Genomic DNA, 13,282 nt, shown 5'->3' with positions numbered 1-13,282 from the left:
AATAACTTCATACCCCAATATATTATAACAATAAGACCAGACACCGTCGGGTCTGATTATGTATAGAAGAATATCAGAACCAAACCAGAGGCGGGTTTCATAATAAGGGATAATGTGCTTGCTTATGAACAGTTACATGACACGTAGATAAGATACATCGTCTGGTCTAGATCATACAGAAAGGATATTCGCCTGCAGGGAAGGAACCTCCATGATGAGAAAGAGATGCAGGAAGTGTAAAGCCAATCAAAACACATTCCTGAGATGTTAACTGGTCAAGGCTGCAATCTGCTGGGCCAGCGCTTCACACTACACACACACACACACACACACACACACAGTTCTCTCCACACACCCAAAAAAACAGCATCCTCTGTCTGACATAGAACAGATGCAAGACAGAGGACTTGGGCTGCTGCAGGGATGGTGTGTAGACCCAAGGGGGGTGCAGGCTCATTTCATCAGTTGTCTTGCTTTGGATTAGGCCAGGGGTGCAATGCTTAGTTCCTGGGGCCCGTTTCAATAAGGAGGTTCAACCAACTCTGAGGTAACTTACCCTGAGATGGGAAACTGAGTTTTCGGTTTCAGAACAGCTGAATTGAGTTAGTTCAGTCAACTGACTTGGTTGACTGAGTTAAAGGATTAGTTAAAGGGGTGGTTGATTGCTATTTCACTTTTTTCATTTTAAATACTGTGTAATGTTGCTGTTGGTGCATGAACAGTATCTGCAAAGTTGCTGCGCTGAAAGTTCAACGTAAGCAGAGATATTGTCTTTTAAAAATCAGGAAGTTTAATGCCTACAAAAACGACTCGAATGGGACTACAACGAGATACTTCCCGGGTTTTATACGTAACTAACCCATACATTTACATCAACCCTCCCTCCGGAACATGTTCTGCTGTCGAAGAGGAGGAGTTATAGTGGAGAGCTGTAGCTGTCAGGTCTTCTGTGTTCAGGCTTCCTACAGACGCTGTAGTTCGTCAACAATGGTTAAAATTTAAGTTTGATTATGTTCCTGACAATTACAATCGTAGTTTAGCTCTCTGTGCTGCGCATTTTACGGAAGACAGCTTCCAGAATCTACACGAGTTCAATGTCGGATTCAACAAGAAACTATTACTCCAACATGAAGCAGTTACAGCTTTAAAACCAGAGGCCACAACCTGCAAGTAAGATTTAATCATTTTAAATGTATTTGCCTGTATAATTTAAGACGTACGTTTTAGTTTTATCAAGGATGTAAAAAAATGCCAGCGCTGGCTTTAGTATATGACAGATGCGTATAAACATTTTGGACCCGAATTTGTATATGTAAAAATTTTGTAAACGTATTTTCCATGTATACTTTATGACGTAATTTTTTTATTTGATCAAGAACGCAAACCAATGCCAAAGCTGTTTGGTTATAGTAGCTAGTTAGTTCGATGTTATTTTGTGTGTATAAGAAACGTGTACAAACTTCAAAAAATTATCGCAACAGCGAACTTCAGCGGCTGTTATCACATGTACACCTAAAGAAAACGACAAACTGAGTAACCAGTAAGTTTTGTGAATAGTTAAACGGTTGTTCATTCTATCAATAAAACAATATCTTTAAAAAACGGTATTACTCAGTCATGTATTCAGTTATATTAAATGTTTAATCAGGGGGAAAGCGTATCTCAAAAGCTAACAAACAGCAGTAGCATTTTCAAGTAACAGCGTATGGAAATTCTTTGAGAGAATAATAATAAAATAAAATAAATTACCATTCAGAAACGTTTAGTAAGAGCCGTGTTTGCGGAGGTTCTGCTTGACTCTCTTCATCACCGCTCTCTGGGTCTGATTCTGGCTCAAACTGATGAGGCAATATTGACACCATTACATTTGACCGGGTCCGGAGCACATGCAACTGTCGCCCGTAAAGGTAATGGGCGTGAAGATTCCGGACGCAGTTTAGCCAATTACAACACACCGGCCGAACTAACCAATCTGAGCTCATTGCCTCTTTCTGAGGGAGTGGTTTCATAGAATCAGGAAGTCAACCGGTCGTTCGAATGACAGAGGAGGAAGCGGCTTACAATAAAGGTGAAATTTATGAAAAATAAGGCGTTTTTTAACAAACGAAACACGAAGACATGTTATATTGCAGCCCATAAACATAATCAAGCTAAGAAAAAAGGCAGTAAACCACCCCTTTAACCTCAAAATGGAAAACATTTCAGGATTTTTCTCCACACAATGGACTTCAATTGCAACCGAAATGTTGAAGTCTAAATCAATGCAGTTTCAAAGGGCTTTGAAGTGCTTCAAAGGGCTCTGCACGATCCCAGCTGAGGAATAGGGTCTTATCTAGTGAAATGATCGGTCATTTTCTAAAATAATAATAATAATAATAATAATAATAATAATAATAATAATAATAATAATAATAATAATAAATTATATATATATATAACACACACACTCACCTAAAGGATTATTAGGAACACCATACTAATACTGTGTTTGACCCCATTTCGCCTTCAGAACTACCTTAATTCTACGTGGCATTGGATAGCATCCAATGCATCTAGGATAGCATCTTGCAGTTGATGGAGATTTGTGGGATGCACATCCAGGGCACGAAGCTCCCATTCCACCACATCCCAAAGATGCTCTATTGGGTTGAGATCTGGTGACTGTGGGGGCCATTTTAGTACAGTGAACTCATTGTCATGTTCAAGAAACCAATTTGAAATGATTCGAGCTTTGTGACATGGTGCATTATCCTGCTGGAAGTAGCCATCAGAGGATGGGTACATGGTGGTCATAAAGGGATGGACATGGTCAGAAACAATGCTCAGGTAGGCCGTGGCATTTAAACGATGCCCAATTGGCACTAAGGGGCCTAAAGTGTGCCAAGAAAACATCCCCCACACCATTACACCACCACCACCAGCCTGCACAGTGGTAACAAGGCATGATAGATCCATGTTCTCATTCTGTTTATGCTGTTTATGTTTATCTGAATGTCTCAACAGAAATCGAGACTCATCAGACCAGGCAACATTTTTCCAGTCTTCAACTGTCCAATTTTGGTGAGCTCGTGCAAATTGTAGCCTCTTTTTCCTATTTGTAGTGGAGATGAGTGGTACCCGGTGGGGTCTTCTGCTGTTGTAGCCCATCCGCCTCAAGGTTGTGCGTGTTGTGGCTTCACAAATGCTTTGCTGCATACCTCGGTTGTAACGAGTGGTTATTTCAGTCAAAGTTGCTCTTCTACCAGCTTGAATCAGTCGGCCCATTCTCCTCTGACCTCTAGCATCAACAGGGCATTTTCGCCCACAGGACGGCCGCATACTGGATGTTTTTCCCTTTTCACACCATTCTTTGTAAACCCTAGAAATGGTTGTGCGTGAAAATCCCAGTAACTGAGCAGATTGTGAAATACTCAGACTGGCCCGTCTAGGCACCAACAACCATGCCACGCTCAAAATTGCTTAAATCACCTTTCTTTCCCATTCTGACATTCAGTTTGGAGTTCAGGAGATTGTCTTGACCAGGACCACACCCCTAAATGCATTGAAGCAACTGCCATGTGATTGGTTGATTAGATAATTGCATTAATGAGAAATTGAACAGGTGTTCCTAATAATCCTTTAGGTGAGTGTATATATATATATATATATATATATATATATATATATATATATATATATATATATATATATATATATATATATATATACATACATACACACACACACATATACACTTTTTAACGACAAATGCCCATCTTGTACCATCTCTGAGATGCGTCTCTGTATTACGTCATCACGTTGGAAAGGTCACAAAAAAAATAAAAATAATAATAAATTAAAACAAAGATGTCGGACGATTTTGAAGTTGGAGGAGAAAATGAGATGGAATTTTTCGCCCTTCCCTACCTTTTTGAACCGGAGCACACAGACAAATAACTTAGATGATGTGACGCATGACCTTTCCAACATTTTACACTGAAGAAAGAAAGACATTTACATCTTGGATGGCATTGGGGTGAGTAAATTATAAGGAAATGTTCATTTTGAGGTGAACTAATCCTTTAAGTGCGTGCACGACTATGAAAAGCCATGATTACGATATAACAATTCAACATGGAATATGCACCGACAAAAAGATGCCTGCATACTTCCAAGTCAATGCACAAATTTAATACTTAATCACGGTTATAATATCAGAGGTGAAAACTGGTAGAGCGGTAAGTTCTTGAACTATTATTCACTTTCATGGTATCCCACGTGAAAAAACAAAGAAGAAAAAAAAAACAGCAGCAGCTAAAAATTAGGTATGAAACCTATTCATTCAGGTAACGCTTTAAAGGTCCCATGACATGGATTATTTTATTATTTTATAATGTTTCCTGGGGTGCACTTATAATGTTAATATGTTTTTAAGATCAAAAATAGTAATAATTTAGAAATAAAAAGCATTTTTCCTAGCCTGATTTTAGCCTCTGATTTGAACACTCTGATTGAAGGGGCGTGTCTGCTTTGAGACTTCACTGTAAACGCCCACTGCTGTGATTGGCTGACATGCTTGCATATGAAATATCTAGCATTACATGTGGAACTTTCTCGAAAACTTTTACTATTACAGCTATTATACGTTTTTACTATTACAGCTATCGGGATTAACGAATCGTGAGAAGTTAAGTATTTAGATCTATTCCCATCACATAAAAAGGTTGCAGTGATGAGCATTGAGCAGATGACAGCCTGTTGATGGCGTGAATGAAGATCTTATCATTGCAACGCAGTTTCTGCACTCTCACTAATGATTTCACCAATGCAAACATGACGTAAGTACAGTAAGAGCTTCGTTGTGCAGTGTAACAGCGTCATTGATTTCATAACAAGTTTTGGCAAGTGTCCAGATAAACTCGCGCTGTGTGATTGACAGCTTGTGCGATTGGAAAGAGATTGTTCTTTGATTGCTTTCTGTATATATTTTAATCACAGTTTAAATAAGATTATTTTCATCCTACTAAGAGAAATGATGTGAAGTTGACATTTTAGTCACTGGCTTGATTTACTGATGCATAAACAGTATTGAACGATTTTGAGAGAAAGATTATCTGTCTGAACGAACAATTACACATCAGAAATTCACATAACCCACTGGTTCTTCAGAGGCTCGGATGAAGGAACTAAAAAAATACTTTCGTGTTCATTTGTACATCCAAACACTGAGCAACTGCCATGCTTCGCTCGTTTGCAAGCCATGATGTCTCTCGAGGAAAAACTAATATCGCGCTTGCGCAGCTCATTTTCTCATGGGCGGGCCAAATTCTCTTTGCGGGCAAAGAAAAGAAAGGGGAGGTAACCTTTCCCCTTATGATGACAAAGGCAAGATTCTAGATTTGCCCGTCTGAGCTTTCATTTTCTCAAAAATACCCAGGGCTTGGTTTACACCTATCAAAATGTCTAGCCACTGGGGGACCATAGGCAGGCTAGGGGAACTGATATTAATGTTAAAAAACCTCATAAAGTGAAATTTTCATGTCATGGGACCTTTAAGCATTAAAGGTTCATGGGTGTAGCCTACATGGCTTTACAATAATTTTACACATTACATAAATATAATTCAGTGTCTATTTCAATATGCAGCAGCTTTTTCCATACAGTCTAATGCTCAAATAATTAAATGTTCTCTAATCAAACCTGTTACATTTCTTAATTAGGGTAATGAAATTAACATTTGACTTCTACTCAGCCAACAGCAAGGCAGAGGCTCATAAAACACCACCACCACTCAAAGATGAAGAGGAGATGGCCACAATACCAATTATTGGAAGAATATTAAAATATTAAAAAGAATAACTTTTGCTTTTGTATTTGTAGGAAATAAAGATCACCAAATAAATGAATTTGAATAATTTGTGTTTATTTAACAGCTGTGGTTGTGGTTTTGGCATATATCTCGGACTACCCTTCCATCTGGTATCCTTCCGTTCCGTACAGGAAGTTTTATTTTCAGAAGGAGCGATGATGGGAATATGCGGGTTATCAATGCATCCAACCACATTGAAAATCCTAAAGGAAATTCTAACTATCAGATTACTTCCAGAGGTCACAGCAAGATGTTATCAAATGAACATCATTTATAAGATTAGCCTCATTTAAACCGATTTCTGCACAGTGAAACTCCTCTTTGATGGTGCTCAGGACACAACACAAAAATGTAAACAGAGCATGAGGTCAAGGCACACTTTCCTTATCGCTCTTCAAACAGTAGCCTTACTAATGTGCTCCGCATATGCCTGATGTTATATAGAAAACTACCATTTAAAAATGTTACCGCTCAAATAAATATGCATGTGGATATGGCACAAAAAAACACTCTATTGATGTAAACGTATTTAACTGCCATTAGGGTAAGAAAAATAATCTTGTTTCCATTTGCATTAAGATTACTTTTCTTACCCCAGTGTCAGATCATTTTACTTGTTTTAAGTAAAATGCACTTAATTTGCATTAATTTAATTTTCCCTGCATCCTTTTTGAACGCCTTGTCACATACGTGGCTAAACCTACATCTAGAGATGCATAGATTACAATTTTCTAGGCCGATTCCGATTTCCGATTTTTCATTGAGTTTGACCTGCCGATACCGATTTTAGCCGATTCCGATTAAATTTTTTTCTAACCACTTTACAGCACACACACATTTATTTTCAATCTTTTCTTTAACCCTTTCACGCGTAAGTTTAACCCTCAGAGGTCTGAGCTGTTTTCTGGGCCCTGGGGGTGTTCTGACATGCTCTGACATTTGTGGTTATTTCTGTTACTTGTGACATTTTCATGGCTAAAGTCTGATTACACTGTATTCAGCACAAACTCTGCTACAATAATATATCAGCAGCATGTATATAAAAGTTTGTAGTTTTGAGATAATAACATTTATGCGTGGTTTGTGAAAATACAAAAATAAATTCTCACTGAAATAAGGTCATGAAACCCATACTGATTATTTCTTCACAAGACTTTTGAATCACCCTGAATGCTCATTCAGAGAAGACAATATATTGATTTAAAAATTTTACGACGTGTTTTGTGTGATAAAGCAATATGCGAAGGGGCGGATCATCTCATTAATATGAAAGCTTTCCACACCTGAGAAAGACAAAGAACCTCCCTAATGGCCCTATTAGGAGCTTATCAGGGCCCATCATTCTGACCAACCTTGCACAAAGAATGAGATTTAAAAAAGAATGGCTTTTAAAATTGTTTGGATTTATTTACAACACAACATAATCCAAAGATACACAACAAAAAAGCACTTATTGATAACAATGATCCAAAGAAAGAGACCTTTGTGCCATTCCTAAAAACATTGTACATACCTTTCATTTCCAAGGTGTTTGATTTTCACTTTACCATGTTCATGTACAGAGACAGGTACTGTGAATGTTGAAGTCAGCAGGACTCAGTGGCATCTGGGCCCTGAAAAAAAAAAAAAAAAAAAGGGAACATACTGATATCAAGAGAAAGGCCTGCACGATTTTGGGAATACATTTTAGATTTTTCTTGATAAAATTGCTTTTTAAAATTCACAGAATACACACACACACACTCACACAAATGTTTCCAACAATATATTATATAATGAACACCACCAGGTTTGTTGTGCCTTGTAGGCATAGTCTATGCGCAGTGCTGCATAAAATAATAACAATATAGCAGCCTATATATATTTTCAAAAAGATTTCAGTAACAACCAAGCTAGAGAAAAATATATTGATTATCATGTTACTTCAAATGTTTCCATTCGTTATGATGATATGAAATGAGATAATAGTAAAAACATGAAGCCATTTGGAGCGTTTTGCTTTTCCAAAATATGATACATTAAAACGCGATCGCGATCAAAAATATGATACATTCAAACGCGATCGCGCTCAAATATAAAACATTATGGTTAGGCCTACCATATACATATCTACGTTTGAGCAGATATCCACAAACACAGTAACAGTAAACACGGGTCTAAATATTATAATATTCACCATATATCTAGCAACAGTTCAACTGCAATGTGACATTTATGCAACAATAGCAAACTAATATGTAAGAATTTCTTACCTTATCTTTCTTGTCTTCAAATATCGTTCTTCTTCTTCTGATGTAAATCCAATGTAAGCTCAGGCACGTCTTTCAAACTCGACGAAAAGTGAAGTGAAGTGTTTTGTTGTTGAGGTAATGAGGGCGATCGCGTTCCATGTGGAGATTTGCATGTGAATCTCTTTTGCGCGAGTGGGCGTGGCCAAATTAAAAAATAATTAGGAAGCGTTTGAGAAGCTGGACATCTTGTTGGTTTTATACAAATTACTTAAACAGAGAATATTTGTTTTCGTTTTGAATCCGATCATTTAAAAGTACACACTTAAATGTTTATAAAGGTGTATGGCTCATAAATGTGTGACAAGTATTCGCTGAGTTTTGTTTCAGTTTATAGACGTGCTCAAGAAAAAAAAGTTCACCGCGACGGAGAGGCAGAACGCACACACTGTTTATTTTCTTTATTTTACAAAAGCACAATGTTTTGATTTGATTGGAAATGGACACATACAAAAGTAGAAATACCAAAGATTCTTTTTTTATATTTCTTTTTTCTGTATGACCATAAATGACTGAGTAATTTAAGTTTATAGTGCTACAATGTGGAGAAAATCCAGCAAAACGCGCCCGCGCGTTTGTCGACCTCAGAGGGTTAAAATATTCTAACTGACACCCCCACCCCCAGAGTGAGTTTTTTCAAGCCGAACGTTCCCTTTAATGTTTCCATGGCGACACGTCACGCGATACACCACAGCCACAATAATACTGTATGACAGATGTGTCGCTTTTATTTCGCTTTTCCTTTATTCAAAATATTCACAAACTTGCTTACCATGTCATCAACTAGCCTATCTGATATTCCGATTCTCAAATACGTGTAAGTGAGTGTGTCTTGATCTATAACATGAGATGGGCGCCGCAATGTTGTCCTGCTGTCAGACGGATTTACAACACGTGAATTCATCAGTTTCTCCCGAAATAAATGCAAGAAAGTGGCCGGTGAACTGAGAAGAATAGAGTAAACTTTATAGTTACTTCCACTATGTTTGTCGGATATGAATAACACATGTCGGCAAATTATATTTGAAATTTTGAATAGATTGTTATTGCTGATTCCACAGACATCAGTGTGTATTTTACAAACTAAATGTATTGTTTTACTCGGGCTTATGTGTATTTAAATATCTGAAACCTAAAATAAACATTATGAGGTTGAAAACACTGCTTAGTTGTGATATATGAATATGACAGCGCTGAACGCGTCCGACTCTGGCTCAGCGCCAGCCAACGCGCGAAAGCACAGTTGAATCTGGCAGTTATGCGATGTCACTGAACATTGTAAATGTGGCACCGTAACGTTACTCTCAGGGGCACAGAAATAAAAATCCCACATATGAGACCGTACCGCTCAAAAGGTTAATCATGCAGCGCCCGAGTGCATTTGACCGGCATAAAATCAGCATATGTCAGACTGACCGGCCGGTCGCCGGTCATGGTCGATCACGTGAAAATCGGCCAATTCCGGTCACCAGCCGATCAATCGGTGCATCTCTACCTACATCGTTACCAAAGCAACCCACAGTATGTCTGGATACAATGCTTATTTGATCATTTGCAATTAATAGTGCAGACAGTCAGCCTGAAAAGATCTGATTTGAGAAAAAAAATATGATTTGTCTGCAGTCTAAACTACGGGTGCCATCCACATTTTTTTTTTTTTTGCACGAATCATTATAGCAAGAATGTAAAGAAGTAGAAAAATCTTTGATTTTATAATTATTATTGGTATAGAAAAAGAAAGAGCGATAATGGCACTTTAAACTGTAATCAGCTACCAGGTGCATTTGGCTTGTGATGAAAGAGGCTTCAGTACGGCAGTGATTTGTAAAAGGGGTGGTATAATGCCCTTTTCACAAGATGTAAAATAAGTCTTTGATGTCGCTAGAGTATGTTTGTGAAGTTTTAGTTCAAAATACCCCACAGATATTTTTATATAGCGTGTTAAAATTGTAAATTTCCGAGGGTGAGCAAAAACGCACCGTTTTGTGTATGTCCCTTTAAATGCAAATGAGCTGCTGCTCCCAACACAGAGGGTGGAGCTTCAAGAGCCTGCACTCACATGGACATGCACTGAAAATTTAAAAAAACTTTTAGCCTTTTATGTTCAAACCAGATTCAGACAATGATGGAGACGAGACCCAAGAAGAAGTGACATGTAGAATGCAACAGGACGTTTCTGAATGGTTAGTTGATGAATTTATGTAGCTTATGTGTAGTTATCTTCTAGTCATTGATTAGGATATTCTGTCTTGATAATCTATTAATCGTGTTCAGGGGGCGGGGTTTATGTACATTTTTGGGTTGGTGATGTCACTAAATCCGCAAGGAATGTCGTGTAGTTCCTACCAGCCGTTTCTTGTAGTCCTTAAAAAGCGATTTCTGTAAAAGCAAATATCTCCCTTTGCTTTGAACTTTGAGCATTGTAACTTTGCAGATGTTGTTTTTGCTCAAACAGCAACATTACACACTAACTAAAGTTAAAAAAGTGAAATCATAATCAACCACCCCTTTAAGTCTGTAAAGTGCTTCTCTGTATTTTCTCTCAAACTTACATCCTCTGTGTCCTTTACTCGTAGGATCTGCTCTCGTAAGTCCTGCAGGTCATTGAATGTGGACTGTGCTGTGATTGAGTACACAAGAGCAAAGCCCTGACCATTCTTCATGTACAGGTCCCTCATGGCTGTGAACTGCTCCTAAAATAATAAGAAAAAAACACCATGAAATTTAACATTGAGATTTACAAGTAAATCAATAAAACTTTCGTTCATCTTTGAAACCCAAAGAAAGATATTTTATTGAAACCTGAGGTTTCTGTCCCTCCACTGAAAATACAAAACTGACCATTCAAAATGGCATAAAGACAGAAGTTTTTGAAAAAAAGTTTGGTGGACTTTCAGAGGCGAGAATAAGAGAATGATTGTGGTAACAGGGGTGATAGTAGAAAAAAATCTTGAGCCTGAACTTTTTTCCCTGGGAGGTAAGCGGGCCCCTAAGCCAAGATATATGCCCTGATCAACATAATTGTCAAGCGGGATCCAGGGGTGTGCTCCCCTAGGAGAACATTTTGATAAATAGTCCCTTAAATGATAGAGTCTTGTGACTTTTGTGGATATAAATGGACATCATTCAGACATGAGATGAACAAACCTAATACAAGCCTATATTACAGTAGCAGGTTTCAGTAAGTCAAATTTAAGACCATTTTAAGACATTTTAAGACCATAAAGACTTAAATTTAAGACCTACGACGCATTGCCAAAAAAAAAAAAAATCGAAGAATTCATTTTATTTCAATGAATTCAGTCATTGAAAAAGCACTAATTTAATTTACAGATAAAGCAATCACATTAGTAACCTTCCACAACCAACAACGCGTCAGAGAAAAGAACAGAATCAGATTTTTTTTTTATAGAAAATTGTACTTTGCATATTATACTGTAAAAAACACATAATTAGTTGATTTCAGTTGATCATAACTAGAGATGAAATGGCATGAACATTTCATTTCATGATTATAGTGACAAAAATTATGACTGTTATCACTGAATCCTGTACAAAAAGTACTAATACTACACAAAAAAATCAATTCACCAAGTTTTATGTCGAAAACCAGCAAATAACAAATAAAATAAGCATCAATATGCACTTTTTGTTTACATAAACATTAAAATAATACCATTAAAAATGATAGACAGATTTTAAAAGTGTCTTGCAACATGTTATACTAACATGTAGAAGTTCAAAAGTTGACAATTTTTTTTTTTATAAAAAGATAAATCTCACATATTTCAGACCTTAAATGATTATTTATGAAAAGAATGAGTCAAAAAAAAAAAGACATTTACAATGCACTTTAGCTTATCTTTTATTATTAATAGTAAAATTAGGTCCGATTTTCCCGTGGCGTCTGCGCTCTCCACAACGACAAAAAAGTTTGAGTGACTAATTGATTTCCACCGCCGAAAAACATGGAAAAAACGAGCGCGTCGCTTCAATTATGATTACCGCTTACCGCGCGCCTACATTTGAATGAACATGAGCGCGCAAAAGATGCGATATATGAACGGTCTGTTGGCGAGCTACCTCAAATCAGGCCACGATAATTTTTTCATCAAGTTTGATCTACCTTTATGGACAAGTTTGGTGTCTTCCCCTGGCTTCATAAAGTTGCACTCCATGACTTTGGCTATGTTTCGCGCTGCCAGTGTGGGAAACACATTCGTAGTGTATGGGAAACACAAAACAAATTCGCACGTGGAGTGACTGCTGAATCAATCTGATTGGCCAAAACCCAAGACCAGCCCCTGCCTACCCTATTACCGATTGGCTGAAGTAGGCTTACTGGTGTGGTTTAGTGAAAGCAAAGCGCCTCTCATGCGAACCTGATTTTTTTTTCTTTTTTTTTCTTTTTCTTTTGCAGACAAGTCTGTACGCCGGAAATCCAGCGTAGCGCCGGAGCGCTATCAGGCCTGTGGTAACCATGGTTTTGTAGCTGAAATGTGGCATATACATATCAAATTATATTATTATAATGTAGACATTTATTAAAGAAGAAAAGAAACATAACTAAAGTAACTTTAAGCTATAGCTGTTTTGTGAATTTATAGTAAATTTTCTTAGGCTATTGTTTTTCATAATATAATAGAAAACAGTTACAGTATAAAGCTTAGTTTTTACCATGGCATTGATGTGCCATGCATGGTTTTACCTGTGGCTATCATGACCTACAAATATATACAATATAATACTACGGAAGATCAATGGTGAATTTTTAATAGTAGAGTAACTCATGTCAGAATTAAAATTTTACCCTATAAAAATGAGGCTACAATTTTTACAGATGTTCCGGTTTTTGTTTATGAACTCAAGCTCAAACTACTGCCACCGTCAAGTCGAGCTACTGACAAATGTGCATTTCCAAGAGATAATAAATAAATAATAATGAACTAATTTGATTGGGCCTGTCTGGGGTCAGTTTTTCCTATTAAAAAGTCCTTGCATGTAAGGTTTTGGTAAGAAGCGTACAGACCTCTGATGATAATGCAAACAAAAGAAGGGTGTCAATTCTTTATTTTTCCTCTAACCTAGTTGCAGTATGTTGCCAGCTGAGCTCTCCGAAATACAGAAGGTTGAAAACAGGAAGGCC

General features: G+C 37.3%; 1 protein-coding gene across 2 annotated transcripts in view; it reads right to left on the bottom strand.

Annotated features, from left to right (window-relative positions):
• Positions 1-13,282, bottom strand: part of rap1ab (RAP1A, member of RAS oncogene family b) — a 73,103-nt gene that overhangs the window by 21,398 nt on the left and 38,423 nt on the right. For both annotated transcript variants that reach the window (XR_014029453.1, XM_081357174.1), the window contains exon 5: positions 10,689-10,829. Coding sequence is in view for 1 of the 2 variants with exons in the window: in XM_081357174.1 (XP_081213300.1) it covers positions 10,689-10,829 (141 nt within the window). In the remaining variant the exon portion in view is untranslated. The remainder of the gene's footprint in view (positions 1-10,688; positions 10,830-13,282) is intronic.

The sequence above is a fragment of the Scardinius erythrophthalmus genome (genome assembly GCF_964197995.2).
Source record: "Scardinius erythrophthalmus genome assembly, chromosome: 25".
NCBI classification, from domain to species: domain Eukaryota; kingdom Metazoa; phylum Chordata; class Actinopteri; order Cypriniformes; family Leuciscidae; genus Scardinius; species Scardinius erythrophthalmus.
Note: the sequence above shows the minus strand (reverse complement) of the source record. Positions and strands in the feature narration are given on the sequence as shown.